Below are 14,201 nucleotides of genomic sequence, written 5' to 3'. Positions count from 1 at the left end.
TGTAATCCTAGGGGCTAGGAGTTAGGGACTAGGAGTTAGGGGATAGGAGTTAGGGACTAGGGGTTAGGGGTTAGGGGTTAAGTGTTAGGGGCTAGGAGTTAAGGACTAGGGGTTAGGGGCTAGGGGTTAGAGGCTAGGGGTTAGGGGCTAGGGGTTAGGGACTAGGTGTTAGGGGCTAGGGGTTAGGGGCTAGGGGTTAGGGGCTAGGGGTTAGGGGTTAGGGGCTAGGTGTTAGGGGCTAGGTGTTAGGGGTTGTATAGTATCTTACAGGTGAGTTGGAGGGGCTAGGGGTTAGGGGCTAGGAGTTAGGGACTAGGTGTTAGGTGTTAGGGGTTAGGGGCTAGGGGTTGTATAGTATCTTACAGGTGAGTTGGAGGGGTTAGGGGTTAGGGGCTAGGGGTTAGGGGTTAGAGGCTAGGGGTTGTATAGTATCTTACAGGTGAGTTGGAGGGGCTAGGGGCTAGGGGTTAGGGACTAGGGGTTAGGGGCTAGGGGTTAGAGCCTAGGGGTTAGGGGCTAGGGGTTAGAGGCTAGGGGTTAGGGAGTAGGGGTTAGGAACTAGGTGTTAGGGGCTAGGGGTTATGGGCTAGGGGTTAGATGCTAGGGGTTAGGGGCTAGGGGTTAGAGGCTAGGGGTTAGAGGCTTGGGGTTAGGGGCTAGGGACTAGGTGTTAGTTGCTAGGGGTTAGGGGCTAGGGGTTAGGGGCTAGGGGTTAGAGGCTAGGGGTTAGGGACTAGGGGTTGTATTGTATCTTACAGGTGAGTTGGTGGGGCGTAATCCTAGGGGATAGGAGTTAGGGACTAGGGGTTAGGGGCTAGGAGTTAGGGAGTAGGTTTTAGGGGTTAGGGGTTAGAGGCTAGGGGTTAGGGAGTAGGGGTTATGGGCTAGGGGTTAGGGAGTAGGGGTTATGGGCTAGGGGTTAGGGACTAGGGGTTGTATTGTATCTTACAGGTGAGTTGGAGGAGTGTAATCCTAGGGGATAGGAGTTAGGGTCTAGGGGTTAGGAGTTAGGGACTAGGGACTAGGTGTTAGGGGCTAGGGGTTAGGGGCAATATAGTATCTTACAGGTGAGTTGGAGGAGTGTAATCCTAGGGGCTAGGGGTTAGGGGCTAGGGGTTAGGGGCTAGGGGTTGTATAGTATCTTACAGGTGAGTTGGAGGGGTTAGGGACTAGGGACTAGGGGTTAGGGTTTAGGTGTTAGGGGTTAGGGACTAGGTGTTAGGGGCTAGAGGTTAGGGGCTATGGGCTAGGGGTTAGGGGCTAAAGGTTAGGGGCTAGGGGTTAGGGGCTAGGGGTTAGGGGCTAGGGGTTAGGGGTAATATAGTATTTTACAGGTGAGTTAGAGGGATTAGGGTTTAGGGGTTAGGGACTAGGTGTTAGGGGCTAGAGGTTAGGGGCTATGGGCTAGGGGCTAAAGGTTAGGGGCTAAGTGTTAGGGGCTAGGGGTTAGGGGCTAGGGGTTAGGTGTTAGGTGCTTGGGGTTAGGGGTAATATAGTATCTTACAGGTGAGTTGGAGGGATTAGGGGTTGTATTGTATTTTACAGGTGAGTTGGAGGAGTGTAATCCTAGAGGATAGGGGTTAGGGACTAGAGGTTAGGGGCTAGGGGTTAGGGGCTAGGGGTAATATAGTATCTTACAGGTGAGTTGGGAGGAGTGTAGTCCTCATCTCGGAGAGAACAGTTGAGATGGTGGAACGTGGCTAGCGTCTGTTCATGTCTCTGAATGGTGGCCTGGATAGCTTGGATCCAATCTCTCTTCTCTTCTTCAGTCCTACTCACAATAAACAAATGGCTTTGAGCTAAATATTCATTTCAATTCATTGTAAAATGTGTCCGTTGCTAAAAGCAGAGATTATATATATATATAAAAAAAAATAATAATGTTAACTACACAAAAAGAGAATCCGCTGCCCTCACCTGGTCTGTAGCTCTAGTGATCGTTGTTTTCCTGACACCAGGAAGGTTCTGGGAACGTTAATACTGCTGCTCTCCTTCAACTCCATCCCATCCACATCAATCCTGGCTCTCACACCAAACTTCTGACCAATCAACCTCAGTTTAGGGACGCAGTACAATAACCTATCATTGAACTGCAGAGAGAGAGGGAAAGAGGGGGAGAGAGAGAGAGAGAGAGAGAGAGAGAGAGAGAGAGAGAGAGAGAGAGAGAGGGGGAGAGAGAGAGAGAGAGAGAGAGAGAGAGAGAGAGAGATAGAGAGAGGGAGAGAGAGAGAGAGAGAGAGAGAGAGAGAGAGAGAGAGAGAGAGGGGGGAAAGGGAGAGTAAGAAAGAGCGAGAGAGAGGGAGAGGGAGGGAGAGAGCGAGAGAGAGAGAGGTGAAGAGTTTGAGGGAGCAAGAGAGAGGTGGGTGAAAAAGTAGAGAGAGAGAGGGAAAGAGAGAGCGAGAGATGTAGCCCTAGTTGTATTTTTACATTTTGGATTCACAACATGATTTCAAGCAGTGAGACAGTGGTTCAACCCAACGTATCAACAGTTATGCCATTTTTCACACTCCCACTGTCACAATGAGTCACTCACCAGGATGAGGTATCTGTCCTGTGAGGTGCCGTTCTTGGCCGACAGCTTGAGGATGTGTCCCTCCTTGATGAGTTCGTTAGTAGGGTTAACGATGTCCTCCTCTCCTCCCAGCAACTCATACACCTTCAGCAGTTTACGCATACGCTCCTGTATGATACACACACAGGATGTTAAGGTGCTGGCAAGGGAACAAAAACCTTTGCACAATGCACGTTCGCACATTTACAGATGTAGGATCATAATTTGATCACTCTATTTTCTTTATTTTGCTGAGAATTTTCCTGCTCAGCAGGAAATGCAAACTTGTAGTGTATTTGAATGTAATTTTTTTTCTCGAAAGTTTGTAATTTCCACTTTGAAATTACAGACTTGATTTGCTGTTTGTGTATATATGTATGTGTGTGTATATATGTATATGTGTGTGTGTGTGTGTGTGTGTGTGTGTGTGTGTGTGTGTGTGTGTGTGTGTGTGTGTGTGTGTGTGTGTGTGTGTGTGTGTGTGTGTGTGTGTGTGTGTGTGGGTCAGTGCTACGCCGGTCAGCTGTTTGTTCCCCAGCACCCACCAGCAATTGCTAATAACTCGTCTGCAACCGCCCCAACTACGTATATGAGACAAAGTGAATAACCCACCTGCATCCAACCCTAACCCCTTAAATATAGAAAATATGCTGTAGGCTACAGTGAGAGACAGCAGAACGATTTCTTTTGCCTATAATTTCCAACATTTTGATAGGCTATTTGTGAGTCAACTTGTCTATAATTAGATCCATGAAGCTTCTCTTCTGTCATTATATGTTGCCTTATAAGAATAAACAAACCATTGAAGACTAAATAAATCCCTGCTCACCAGAATGATGTCATAAATGGATAGAATGGATGATGTCATAAATGGATAGAATGGATGATGTCATAAATGGATAGAATGAATGATGTCATAAACGGATAGAATGGATGATGTCATAAACGGATAGAATGAATGATGTCATAAACGGATAGAATGAATGATGTCATAAACGGGTAGAATGGATGATGTCATAAACGGATAGAATGGATGATGTCATAAATGGATAGAATGGATGATGTCATGAATGGATCAAATGAATGATGTCATAAATGGATAGAATGAATGATGTCATAAATGGATAGAATGGATGATGTCATAAATGGATAAAATGAATGATGTCATAAATGGATAGAATGGATGATGTCATAAATGGATAGAATGAATGATGTCATAAATGGATAGAATGAATGATGTCTGTAAAGTTTGTCTTCTCTTTCCTCTTTTCATCTCTGCATCTCTCACGCATAAAAAATGCTTAGGGACCGGGGAGAAAGAAAAGTACATCAATTTGATCAGTTTTAAGACTATGTGAGAGGTTATAGAGCTACAGTTAATATTATATTAGACTATGTGACAGGTTATAAACCTACAGTTAATATTATATTAGACAATATGAGAGGTTATAAACCTACAGTTAATATTATATTAGACTATGTGAGAGGTTATAAACCTACAGTTAATATTATATTAGACTATATGAGAGGTTATAAACCTACAGTTAATATTATATTAGACTATATGAGAGGTTATAGAGCTACAGTTAATATTATATTAGACTATATGAAAGGTAATGGACTGACAGTTAATATTATATTAGACTATATGAGAGGTTATAAACCTACAATTCATTTTATATTAGACTATGTGAGAGGTTATAAACCTACAGTTAATATTATATTAGACTATATGAGAGGTTATAAACCTACAGTTAATATTATATTATACTATGTGAGAGGTTATAAACCTACAGTTAATATTATATTAGACTATGTGACAGGTTATACACTTACAGTTCATATTATATTAGACAATATGAGAGGTTATAGACCAGAATTAATTTTATATTAGACTATGTGAGAGGTTATAAACCTAGAGTTAATATTATATTAGGCTATATGAGAGGTTATAAACCTACAGTTAATATTATATTAGACTATGTGAGAGGTTATAGAACTACAGTTAATATTATATTAGACTATATGAGAGGTTATAGACCAGAATTAATATTATATTAGACTATGTGAGAGGTTATAAACCTACAGTTAATATTATATTAGACTATGTGAGAGGTTATAAACCTACAGTTAATATTATATTAGACTATGTGAGAGGTTATAAACCTACAGTTAATATTATATTAGACTATGTGACAGGTTATAGACCAGAATTAATTTTATATTAGACTATGTGACAGGTTATAAACCTACAGTTAATATTATATTAGACTATATGAGAGGTTATAAACCTACAGTTAATATTATATTAGACTATGTGACAGGTTATAAACCTACAGATAATATTATATTAGACTATGTGAGAGGTTATAAACCTACAGTTAATATTATATTAGACTATGTGAGAGGTTATAAACCTAAAGTTAATACTATATTAGACTATGTGAGAGGTTATAAACCTACAGTTAATATTATATTAGACTATGTGACAGGTTATAGACCAGAATTAATTTCATATTAGACTATGTGACAGGTTATAAACCGACAGTTAATATTATATTAGACTATATGAGAGGTTATAAACCTACAGTTAATATTATATTAGACTATGTGACAGGTTATAAACCTACAGTTAATTTTATATTAGACTATGTGACAGGTTATAAACCTACAGTTAATATTAGACTATATGAGAGGTTATAAACCTACAGTTAATATTATATTAGACTATATGAGAGGTTATAAACCTACAGTTAATATTATATTAGACTATGTGACAGGTTATAAACCTACAGTTAATATTATATCAGACTATGTGAGAGGTTATAAACCTACAGTTAATATTATATTAGACTATATGAGAGGTTATAAACCTACAGTTAATACTATATTAGACTATGTGACAGGTTATAAACCTACAGTTAATATTATATTAGACTATGTGAGAGGTTATAAACCTACAGTTAATATTATATTATATGAGAAGTTATAAACCTACAATTAATATTATATTAGACTATGTGAGAGGTTATAAACCTACAGTTAATATAATATTAGACTATATGAGAGGTTATAAACCTACAGTTAGTCTAATATAATATTATGTGAGAGGTTATAAACCTACAGTTAATATTATATTAGACTATGTGACAGGTTATAAACCTACAGTTAATATTATATTAGACTATATGAGAGGTTATAGAACTACAGTTAATATTATATTAGACTATATGACAGGTTATAAACCTACAGTCAATATTATATTAGACTATGAGACAGGTTATAAACCTACAGTTGATATTATATTAGACTATGTGACAGGTTATAAACCTACAGTCATTGTCCAGATTTCAGTTAGGTTACTTACATTTAAACCATCTGAACAGTACAGCTCTCTTAACATGACATTTTGAAGTCCCTGTCAAACTACTGCTCTGGTCCTCTCTTCTATAACATCAGACTACTGTTCTGGTCCTCTCTTCTATAACAGACTACTGTTCTGGTCCTCTCTTCTATACCATTAGACTACTGTTCTGGTCCTCTCTTCTATACCATTAGACTACTGTTCTAGTCCTCTCTTCTATAACATTAGACTGCTGTTCTGGTCCTCTCTTCTATACCATTAGACTACTGTTCTGGTCCTCTCTTCTATAACAATAGACTACTGTTCTAGTCCTCTCTTCTATAACATTAGACTACTGTTCTGGTCCTCTCTTCAATACCATTACACTACTGTTCTGGTCCTCTCTTCAATACCATTAGACTACTGTTCTGGTCCTCTCTTCTATAACATTAGACTACTGTTCAGATCCTCTTCTATAACAGACTACAGTTCTGGTCCTCTCTTCTATAACAGACTGCTGTTCTGGTCCTCTCTTCTATACCATTAGACTACTGTTCTGATCCTCTTCTATAACAGACTGCTGTTCTGGTCCTCTCTTCTATACCATTAGACTACTGTTCTGGTCCTCTCTTCTATAACATTAGACTACTGTTCTGGTCCTCTCTTCTATACCATTAGACTACTGTTCTGGTCCTCTCTTCTATAACATTAGACTACTGTTCTGGTCCTCTCTTCTATACCATTAGACTACTGTTCTGGTCCTCTCTTCTATAACATTAGACTACTGTTCTGGTCCTCTGTTCTATACCATTAGACTACTGTTCTGGTCCTCTCTTCTATAACATTAGACTACTGTTCAGATCCTCTTCTATAACAGACTACTGTTCTGGTCCTCTCTTCTATAACAGACTACTGCTCTGTTCCTCTCTTCTATACCATCAGACTACTGTTCTGGTCCTCTCTTCTATAACATTAGACTACTGTTCTTGTCCTCTCTTCTATAACATTAGACTACTGTTCTGGTCCTCTCTTCTATAACATTAGACTACTGTTCTGGTCCTCTCTTCTATACCATTAGACTACTGTTCTGGTCCTCTCTTCTATACCATTAGACTACTGTTCTGGTCCTCTCTTCTATACCATCAGACTACTGTTCTGGTCCTCTCTTCTATACCATTAGACTACTGTTCTGGTCCTCTCTTCTATACCATTAGACTACTGTTCTGGTCCTCTCTTCTATACCATTAGACTACTGTTCTGGTCCTCTCTTCAATACCATTAGACTATTGTTCTGGTCCTCTCTTCTATAACATTAGACTACTGTTCAGATCCTCTTCTATAACAGAATACTGTTCTGGTCCTCTCTTCTATAACAGACTGCTGTTCTGGTCCTCTCTTCTATACCATTAGACTACTGTTCAGATCCTCTTCTATAACAGAATACTGTTCTGGTCCTCTCTTCTATAACAGACTGCTGTTCTGGTCCTCTCTTCTATACCATTAGACTACTGTTCTGGTCCTCTCTTCTATACCATTAGACTACTGTTCTGGTCCTCTCTTCTATACCATTAGACTACTGTTCTGGTCCTCTCTTCAATACCATTAGACTATTGTTCGGGTCCTCTCTTCTATAACATTAGACTACTGTTCAGATCCTCTTCTATAACAGAATACTGTTCTGGTCCTCTCTTCTATAACAGACTGCTGTTCTGGTCCTCTCTTCTATACCATTAGACTACTGTTCAGATCCTCTTCTATAACAGAATACTGTTCTGGTCCTCTCTTCTATAACAGACTGCTGTTCTGGTCCTCTCTTCTATACCATTAGACTACTGTTCTGGTCCTCTCTTCTATACCATTAGACTACTGTTCTGGTCCTCTCTTCTATACCATTAGACTACTGTTCTGGTCCTCTCTTCAATACCATTAGACTATTGTTCTGGTCCTCTCTTCTATAACATTAGACTACTGTTCAGATCCTCTTCTATAACAGAATACTGTTCTGGTCCTCTCTTCTATAACAGACTGCTGTTCTGGTCCTCTCTTCTATACCATTAGACTACTGTTCTGATCCTCTTCTATAACAGACTGCTGTTCTGGTCCTCTCTTCTATACCATTAGACTACTGTTCTGGCCCTCTCTTCTATAACATTAGACTACTGTTCTGGTCCTCTCTTCTATACCATTAGACTACTGTTCTGGTCCTCTCTTCTATAACATTAGACTACTGTTCTGGTCCTCTCTTCTATAACATTAGACTACTGTTCTGGTCCTCTCTTCTATACCATTAGACTACTGTTCTGGTCCTCTCTTCTATATAATTAGACTACTGTTCTGGTCCTCTCTTCTATACCATTAGACTACTGTTCTGGTCCTCTCTTCTATAACATTAGACTACTGTTCTGGTCCTCTCTTCTATACCAGACTACTGGTCTGGTCCTCTCTTCTATAACATCAGACTACTGTTCTGGTCCTCTCTTCTATAACATCAGACTACTGTTCTGGTCCTCTTCTATAACAGACTACTGCTCTGGTCCTCTCTTCTATACCATTAGACTACTGTTCTGGTCCTCTCTTCTATAACATTAGACTACTGTTCTGGTCCTCTCTTCTATAACATCAGACTACTGTTCTGGTCCTCTTCTATAACAGACTGCTGTTCTGGTCCTCTCTTCTATACCATTACACTACTGTTCTGGTCCTCTCTTCAATAACATTAGACGACTGTTCTGGTCCTCTCTTCTATACCATTAGACTACTGTTCTGGTCCTCTCTTCTATAACATTAGACTACTGTTCTGGTCCTCTCTTCTATACCATTAGACTACTGTTCTGGTCCTCTCTTCTATAACAGACTACTGTTCTGGTCCTCTCTTCTATACCAGACTACTGGTCTGGTCCTCTCTTCTATAACATCAGACTACTGTTCTGGTCCTCTCTTCTATAACATCAGACTACTGTTCTGGTCCTCTTCTATAACAGACTACTGTTCTGGTCCTCTCTTCTATAACATCAGACTACTGTTCTGGTCCTCTCTTCTATAACAGACGACTGTTCTGGTCCTCTCCTCTATAACATCAGACTACTGTTCTGGTCCTCTCTTCTATTACATTAGACTACTCCTCTGGTCCTCTCTTCTATAACAGACTACTGTTCTGGTCCTCTCTTCTATAACATCAGACTACTGTTCTGGTCCTCTCTTCTCTAACATACTACTGTTCTGGTCCTCTCTTCTATAACATCAGACTACTGTTCTGGTCCTCTCTTCTATAACAGACAACTGTTCTGGTCCTCCCTTCTATAACATCAGACTACTGGGAAGAAGCTAGCTAGCTAACGAAGAACAACAAAGAATATCTAGTTAACAGAAGAAAAGAAAGAGAAAATCAGGACAGAAGAAAAAGGATATCAAAGTGAAACAGTTCTCTAAAGACACAGGAGACAATAATACAAGAAACAACACTTCTGTAGCTTGTCAACTATGTGTCTGTCTATCCCTGTTCTCTCCTCTCTGCACAGGCCATACAAACGCTTCACACCGCGTGGCCGCTGCCACTCTAACCTGGTGGTCCCAGCGCGCACGACCCACGTGGAGTTCCAGGTCTCCGGCAGCCTCTGGAACTGCCGGTCTGCAGCCAACAAGGCTGAGTTCATCTCAGCCTATGCTACCCTCCAGTCCCTAGACTTCCTGGCGCTGACGGAAACATGGATTACCACAGATAACACTGCTACTCCTACTGCTCTCTCTTCGTCTGCCCACGTGTTCTCGCATACCCCTAGAGCATCGAGCCAGCGGGGTGGTGGCGCTGGAATCCTCATCTCTCCCAAGTGGACATTCTCTCTTTCTCCCCTGACCCATCTGTCTATCTCCTCATTTGAATTCCATGCTGTCACAGTTACCAGCCCTTTCAAGCTTAACATCCTTATCATTTATCGCCCTCCAGGTTCCCTTGGAGAGTTCATCAATGAGCTTGACGCCTTGATAAGTTCCTTTCCTGAGGATGGCTCACCTCTCACAGTTCTGGGTGACTTTAACCTCCCCACGTCTACCTTTGACTCATTCCTCTCTGCCTCCTTCTTTCCACTCCTCTCCTCTTTTGACCTCACCCTCTCACCTTCCCCCCCTACTCACAAGGCAGGCAATACGCTTGACCTCATCTTTACTAGATGCTGTTCTTCCACTAATATCATTGCAACTCCCCTCCAAATCTCCGACCACTACCTTGTATCCTTTTCCCTCTTGCTCTCATCCAACACTTCTCACTCTGCCCCTACTCGGATGGTATTGCGCCGTCCCAACCTTCGCTCTCTCTCTCCCGCTACTCTCTCCTCTTCCATCCTATCATCTCTTCCCTCTGCTCAAACCTTCTCCAACCTATCTCCTGATTCTGCCTCCTCAACCCTCCTCTCCTCCCTTTCTGCATCCTTTGATTTTCTCTGTCCCCTATCCTCCAGGCCGGCTCGGTCCTCCCCTCCTGCTCCGTGGCTCGACGACTCACTACGAGCTCACAGAACAAGGCTCCGGGCAGCCGAGCGGAAATGGAGGAAAACTCGCCTCCCCTGCGGACCTGGCATCCTTTCACTCACTCCTCTCTACATTCTCCTCTTCTGTCTCTGCTGCTAAAGCCACTTTCTACCACTCTAAATTCCAAGCATCTGCCTCTAACCCTAGGAAGCTCTTTGCTACCTTCTCCTCCCTCCTGAATCCTCCTCCCCCCCCTCCTCCCTCTCTGCGGATGACTTCGTCAACCATTTTGAAAAGAAGGTTGACGATATCCGATCCTCGTTTGCTAAGTCAAACGACACCGCTGGTCCTGCTCACACTGCCCTACCCTGTGCTTTGACCTCTTTCTCCCCTCTCTCTCCAGATGAAATCTCGCGTCTTGTGACGGCCGGCCGCCCAACAACCTGCACACTTGACCCTATCCCCTCCTCTCTTCTCCAGACCATTTCCGGAGACCTTCTCCCCTTCCTCACCTCGCTCATCAACTCATCCTTGACCGCTGGCTACGTCCCTTCCGTCTTCAAGAGAGCGAGAGTTGCACCCCTTCTGAAAAAAACCTACACTCGATCCCTCCGATGTCAACAACTACAGACCAGTATCCCTTCTTTCTTTTCTCTCCAAAACTCTTGAACGTGCCGTCCTTGGCCAGCTCTCCTGCTATCTCTCTCAGAATGACCTTCTTGATCCTAATCAGTCAGGTTTCAAGACTGGGCATTCAACTGAGACTGCTCTTCTCTGTGTCACGGAGGCTCTCCGCACTGCTAAAGCTAACTCTCTCTCCTCTGCTCTCATCCTTCTAGACCTATCTGCTGCCTTTGATACTGTGAACCATCAGATCCTCCTCTCCACCCTCTCCGAGTTGGGCATCTCCGGCGTGGCCCACGCTTGGATTGCGTCCTACCTGACAGGTCGCTCCTACCAGGTGGCGTGGCGAGAATCTGTCTCCGCACCATGCGCTCTCACCACTGGTGTCCGCCAGGGCTCTGTTCTAGGCCCTCTCCTATTCTCGCTATACACCAAGTCACTTGGCTCTGTCATATCCTCACATGGTCTCTCCTATCATTGCTATGCAGACGACACACAATTAATCTTCTCCTTTCCCCCTTCTGATAACCAGGCGGCGAATCGCATCTCTGCATGTCTGTCAGACATATCAGTGTGGATGACGGATCACCAGCTCAAGCTGAACCTCGGCAAGACGGAGCTGCTCTTCCTCCCGGGGAAGGACTGCCCGTTCCATGATCTCGCCATCACGGTTGACAACTCCCTTGTGTCCTCCTCCCAGAGTGCTAAGAACCTTGGCGTGATCCTGGACAACACCCTGTCGTTCTCCACTAACATCAAGGCGGTGACCCGATCCTGTAGGTTCATGCTCTACAACATTCGCAGAGTACGACCCTGCCTCACACAGGAAGCGGCGCAGGTCCTAATCCAGGCACTTGTCATCTCCCGTCTGGATTACTGCAACTCGCTGTTGGCTGGGCTCCCTGCCTGTGCCATTAAACCCCTACAACTCATCCAGAACGCCGCAGCTCGTCTGGTGTTCAACCTTCCCAAGTTCTCTCACGTCACCCCGCTCCTCCGCTCTCTCCACTGGCTTCCAGTTGAAGCTCGCATCCGCTACAAGACCTACGGAGCTGTGAAGGGAACGGCACCTCCATACCTTCAGGCTCTGATCAGGCCCTACACCCAAACAAGGGCACTGCGTTCATCCACCACTGGCCTGCTGGCCCCCCTACCTCTGAGGAAGCACAGTTCCCGCTCAGCCCAGTCAAAACTGTTCGCTGCTCTGGCACCCCAATGGTGGAACAAGCTCCCTCACGACGCCAGGACAGCGGAGTCAATCACCACCTTCCGGAGACACCTGAAACCCCACCTCTTTAAGGAATACCTAGGATAGGATAAAGTAATCCTTCTAACCCCCCCCCCCTTAAAAGATTTAGATGCACTATTGTAAAGTGGTTGTTCCACTGGATATCATAAGGTGAATGCACCATTTTGTAAGTCGCTCTGGATAAGAGCATCTGCTAAATGACTTAAATGTAATGTAAATGTACTGTTCTGGTCCTCTCTTCTATAACATTAGACTACTCCTCTGGTCCTCTCTTCCATAACAGACTACTGTTCTGGTCCTCTCTTCTATACCATCAGACTACTGTTCTGGTCCTCTCTTCTATAACATTAGACTACTGCTCTGGTCCTCTCTTCTATAACATTAGACTACTGCTCTGGTCCTCTCTTCTATAACAGACTACTGCTCTGGTCCTCTCTTCTATAACATCAGACTACTGCTCTGGTCCTCTCTTCTATAACATCTGACTACTGTTCTGGTCCTCTCTTCTATAACAGACTACTGTTCTGGTCCTCTCTTCTATAACATTAGACTACTGTTCTGGTCCTCTCTTCTATAACATTAGACTACTGTTCTGGTCCTCTCTTCTATAACATAAGACTACTGTTCTGGTCCTCTCTTCTATAACATTAGACCACTGTTCTGGTCCTCTCTTCTATAACAGACTACTGTTCTGGTCCTCTCTTCTATACCATTAGACTACTGTTCTGGTCCTCTCTTCTATAACATCAGACTACTGCTCTGGTCCTCTCTTCTATAACATTAGACTACTGCTCTGGTCCTCTCTTCTATAACAGACTATTGCTCTGGTCCTCTCTTCTATAACATCAGACTACTGCTCTGGTCCTCTCTTCTATAACATCAGACTACTGTTCTGGTCCTCTCTTCTATAACATTAGACTACTGTTCTGGTCCTCTCTTCTATAACAGACTACTGTTCTGGTCCTCTCTTCTATAACAGACTACTGCTTAGTCCTCTCTTCTATAACAGACTACTGTTCTGGTCCTCTCTTCTATAACATCAGACTACTGTTCTGGTCCTCTCTTCTATAACATCAGACTACTGTTCTGGTCCTCTCTTCTATAACATAAAACTACTGTTCTGGTCCTCTCTTCTATAACAATAGAACACTGTTCTGGTCCTCTCTTCCATAACAGACTACTGTTCTGGTCCTCTCTTCTATAACATCAGACTACTGTTCTGGTCCTCTCTTCTATAACAGACTACTGTTCTGGTCCTCTCTTCTATAACATTAGACTACTGTTCTGGTCCTCTCTTCTATAACATCAGACTACTGTTCTGGTCCTCTCTTCTATAACATTAGACCACTGTTCTGGTCCTCTCTTCTATAACATCAGACTACTGTTCTGGTCTTCTCATCTATAACATCCGACTACTGTTCTGGTCCTCTCTTCTATAACATCAGACTACTCTTCTGGTCCTCTCTTCTATAACATCAGACTACTGTTCTGGTCCTCTCTTCTATAACAGACTACTGTTCTGGTACTCTCTTCTATAACATCAGACTACTGTTCTGGTCCTCTCTTCTATAACATCAGACTACTGTTCTGGTCCTCTCTTCTATAACAGACTACTGTTCTGGTCCTCTCTTCTATACCAGACTACTGTTCTGGTCCTCTCTTCTATAACATCAGACTACTGTTCTGGTCGTCTCTTCTATAACATCAGACTACTGTTCTGGTCCTCTCTTCTATAACATCAGACTACTGTTCTGGTCCTCTCTTCTGTAACCGACTACTGTTCTGGTCCTCTCTTCTATAACAGACTACTGTTCTGGTCCTCTCTTCTATACCAGACTACTGTTCTGGTCCTCTCTTCTATAACATCAGACTACTGTTCTGGTCCTCTCTTCTATAACATCAGACTACTGTTCTGGTCCTCTCTTCTATACCCGACTACTGTTCTGGTCCTCTCTTCTATAACATTAGAC

General features: G+C 43.0%; 1 protein-coding gene across 2 annotated transcripts in view; it reads right to left on the bottom strand.

The window, feature by feature from the left end:
* Positions 1-14,201, bottom strand: part of LOC106566349 (FYVE, RhoGEF and PH domain-containing protein 1) — a 167,209-nt gene that overhangs the window by 19,255 nt on the left and 133,753 nt on the right. For both annotated transcript variants that reach the window (XM_045692846.1, XM_045692847.1), the window contains exons 9-11: positions 2,534-2,680; positions 1,918-2,090; positions 1,639-1,771 (exon numbers count right to left, since the gene is read on the bottom strand). In XM_045692846.1, the coding sequence (XP_045548802.1) occupies positions 1,639-1,771; positions 1,918-2,090; positions 2,534-2,680 (453 nt within the window). The remainder of the gene's footprint in view (positions 1-1,638; positions 1,772-1,917; positions 2,091-2,533; positions 2,681-14,201) is intronic.

The sequence above is a fragment of the Salmo salar genome, chromosome ssa13, assembly GCF_905237065.1.
Source record: "Salmo salar chromosome ssa13, Ssal_v3.1, whole genome shotgun sequence".
NCBI lineage: Eukaryota > Metazoa > Chordata > Actinopteri > Salmoniformes > Salmonidae > Salmo > Salmo salar.
Note: the sequence above shows the minus strand (reverse complement) of the source record. Positions and strands in the feature narration are given on the sequence as shown.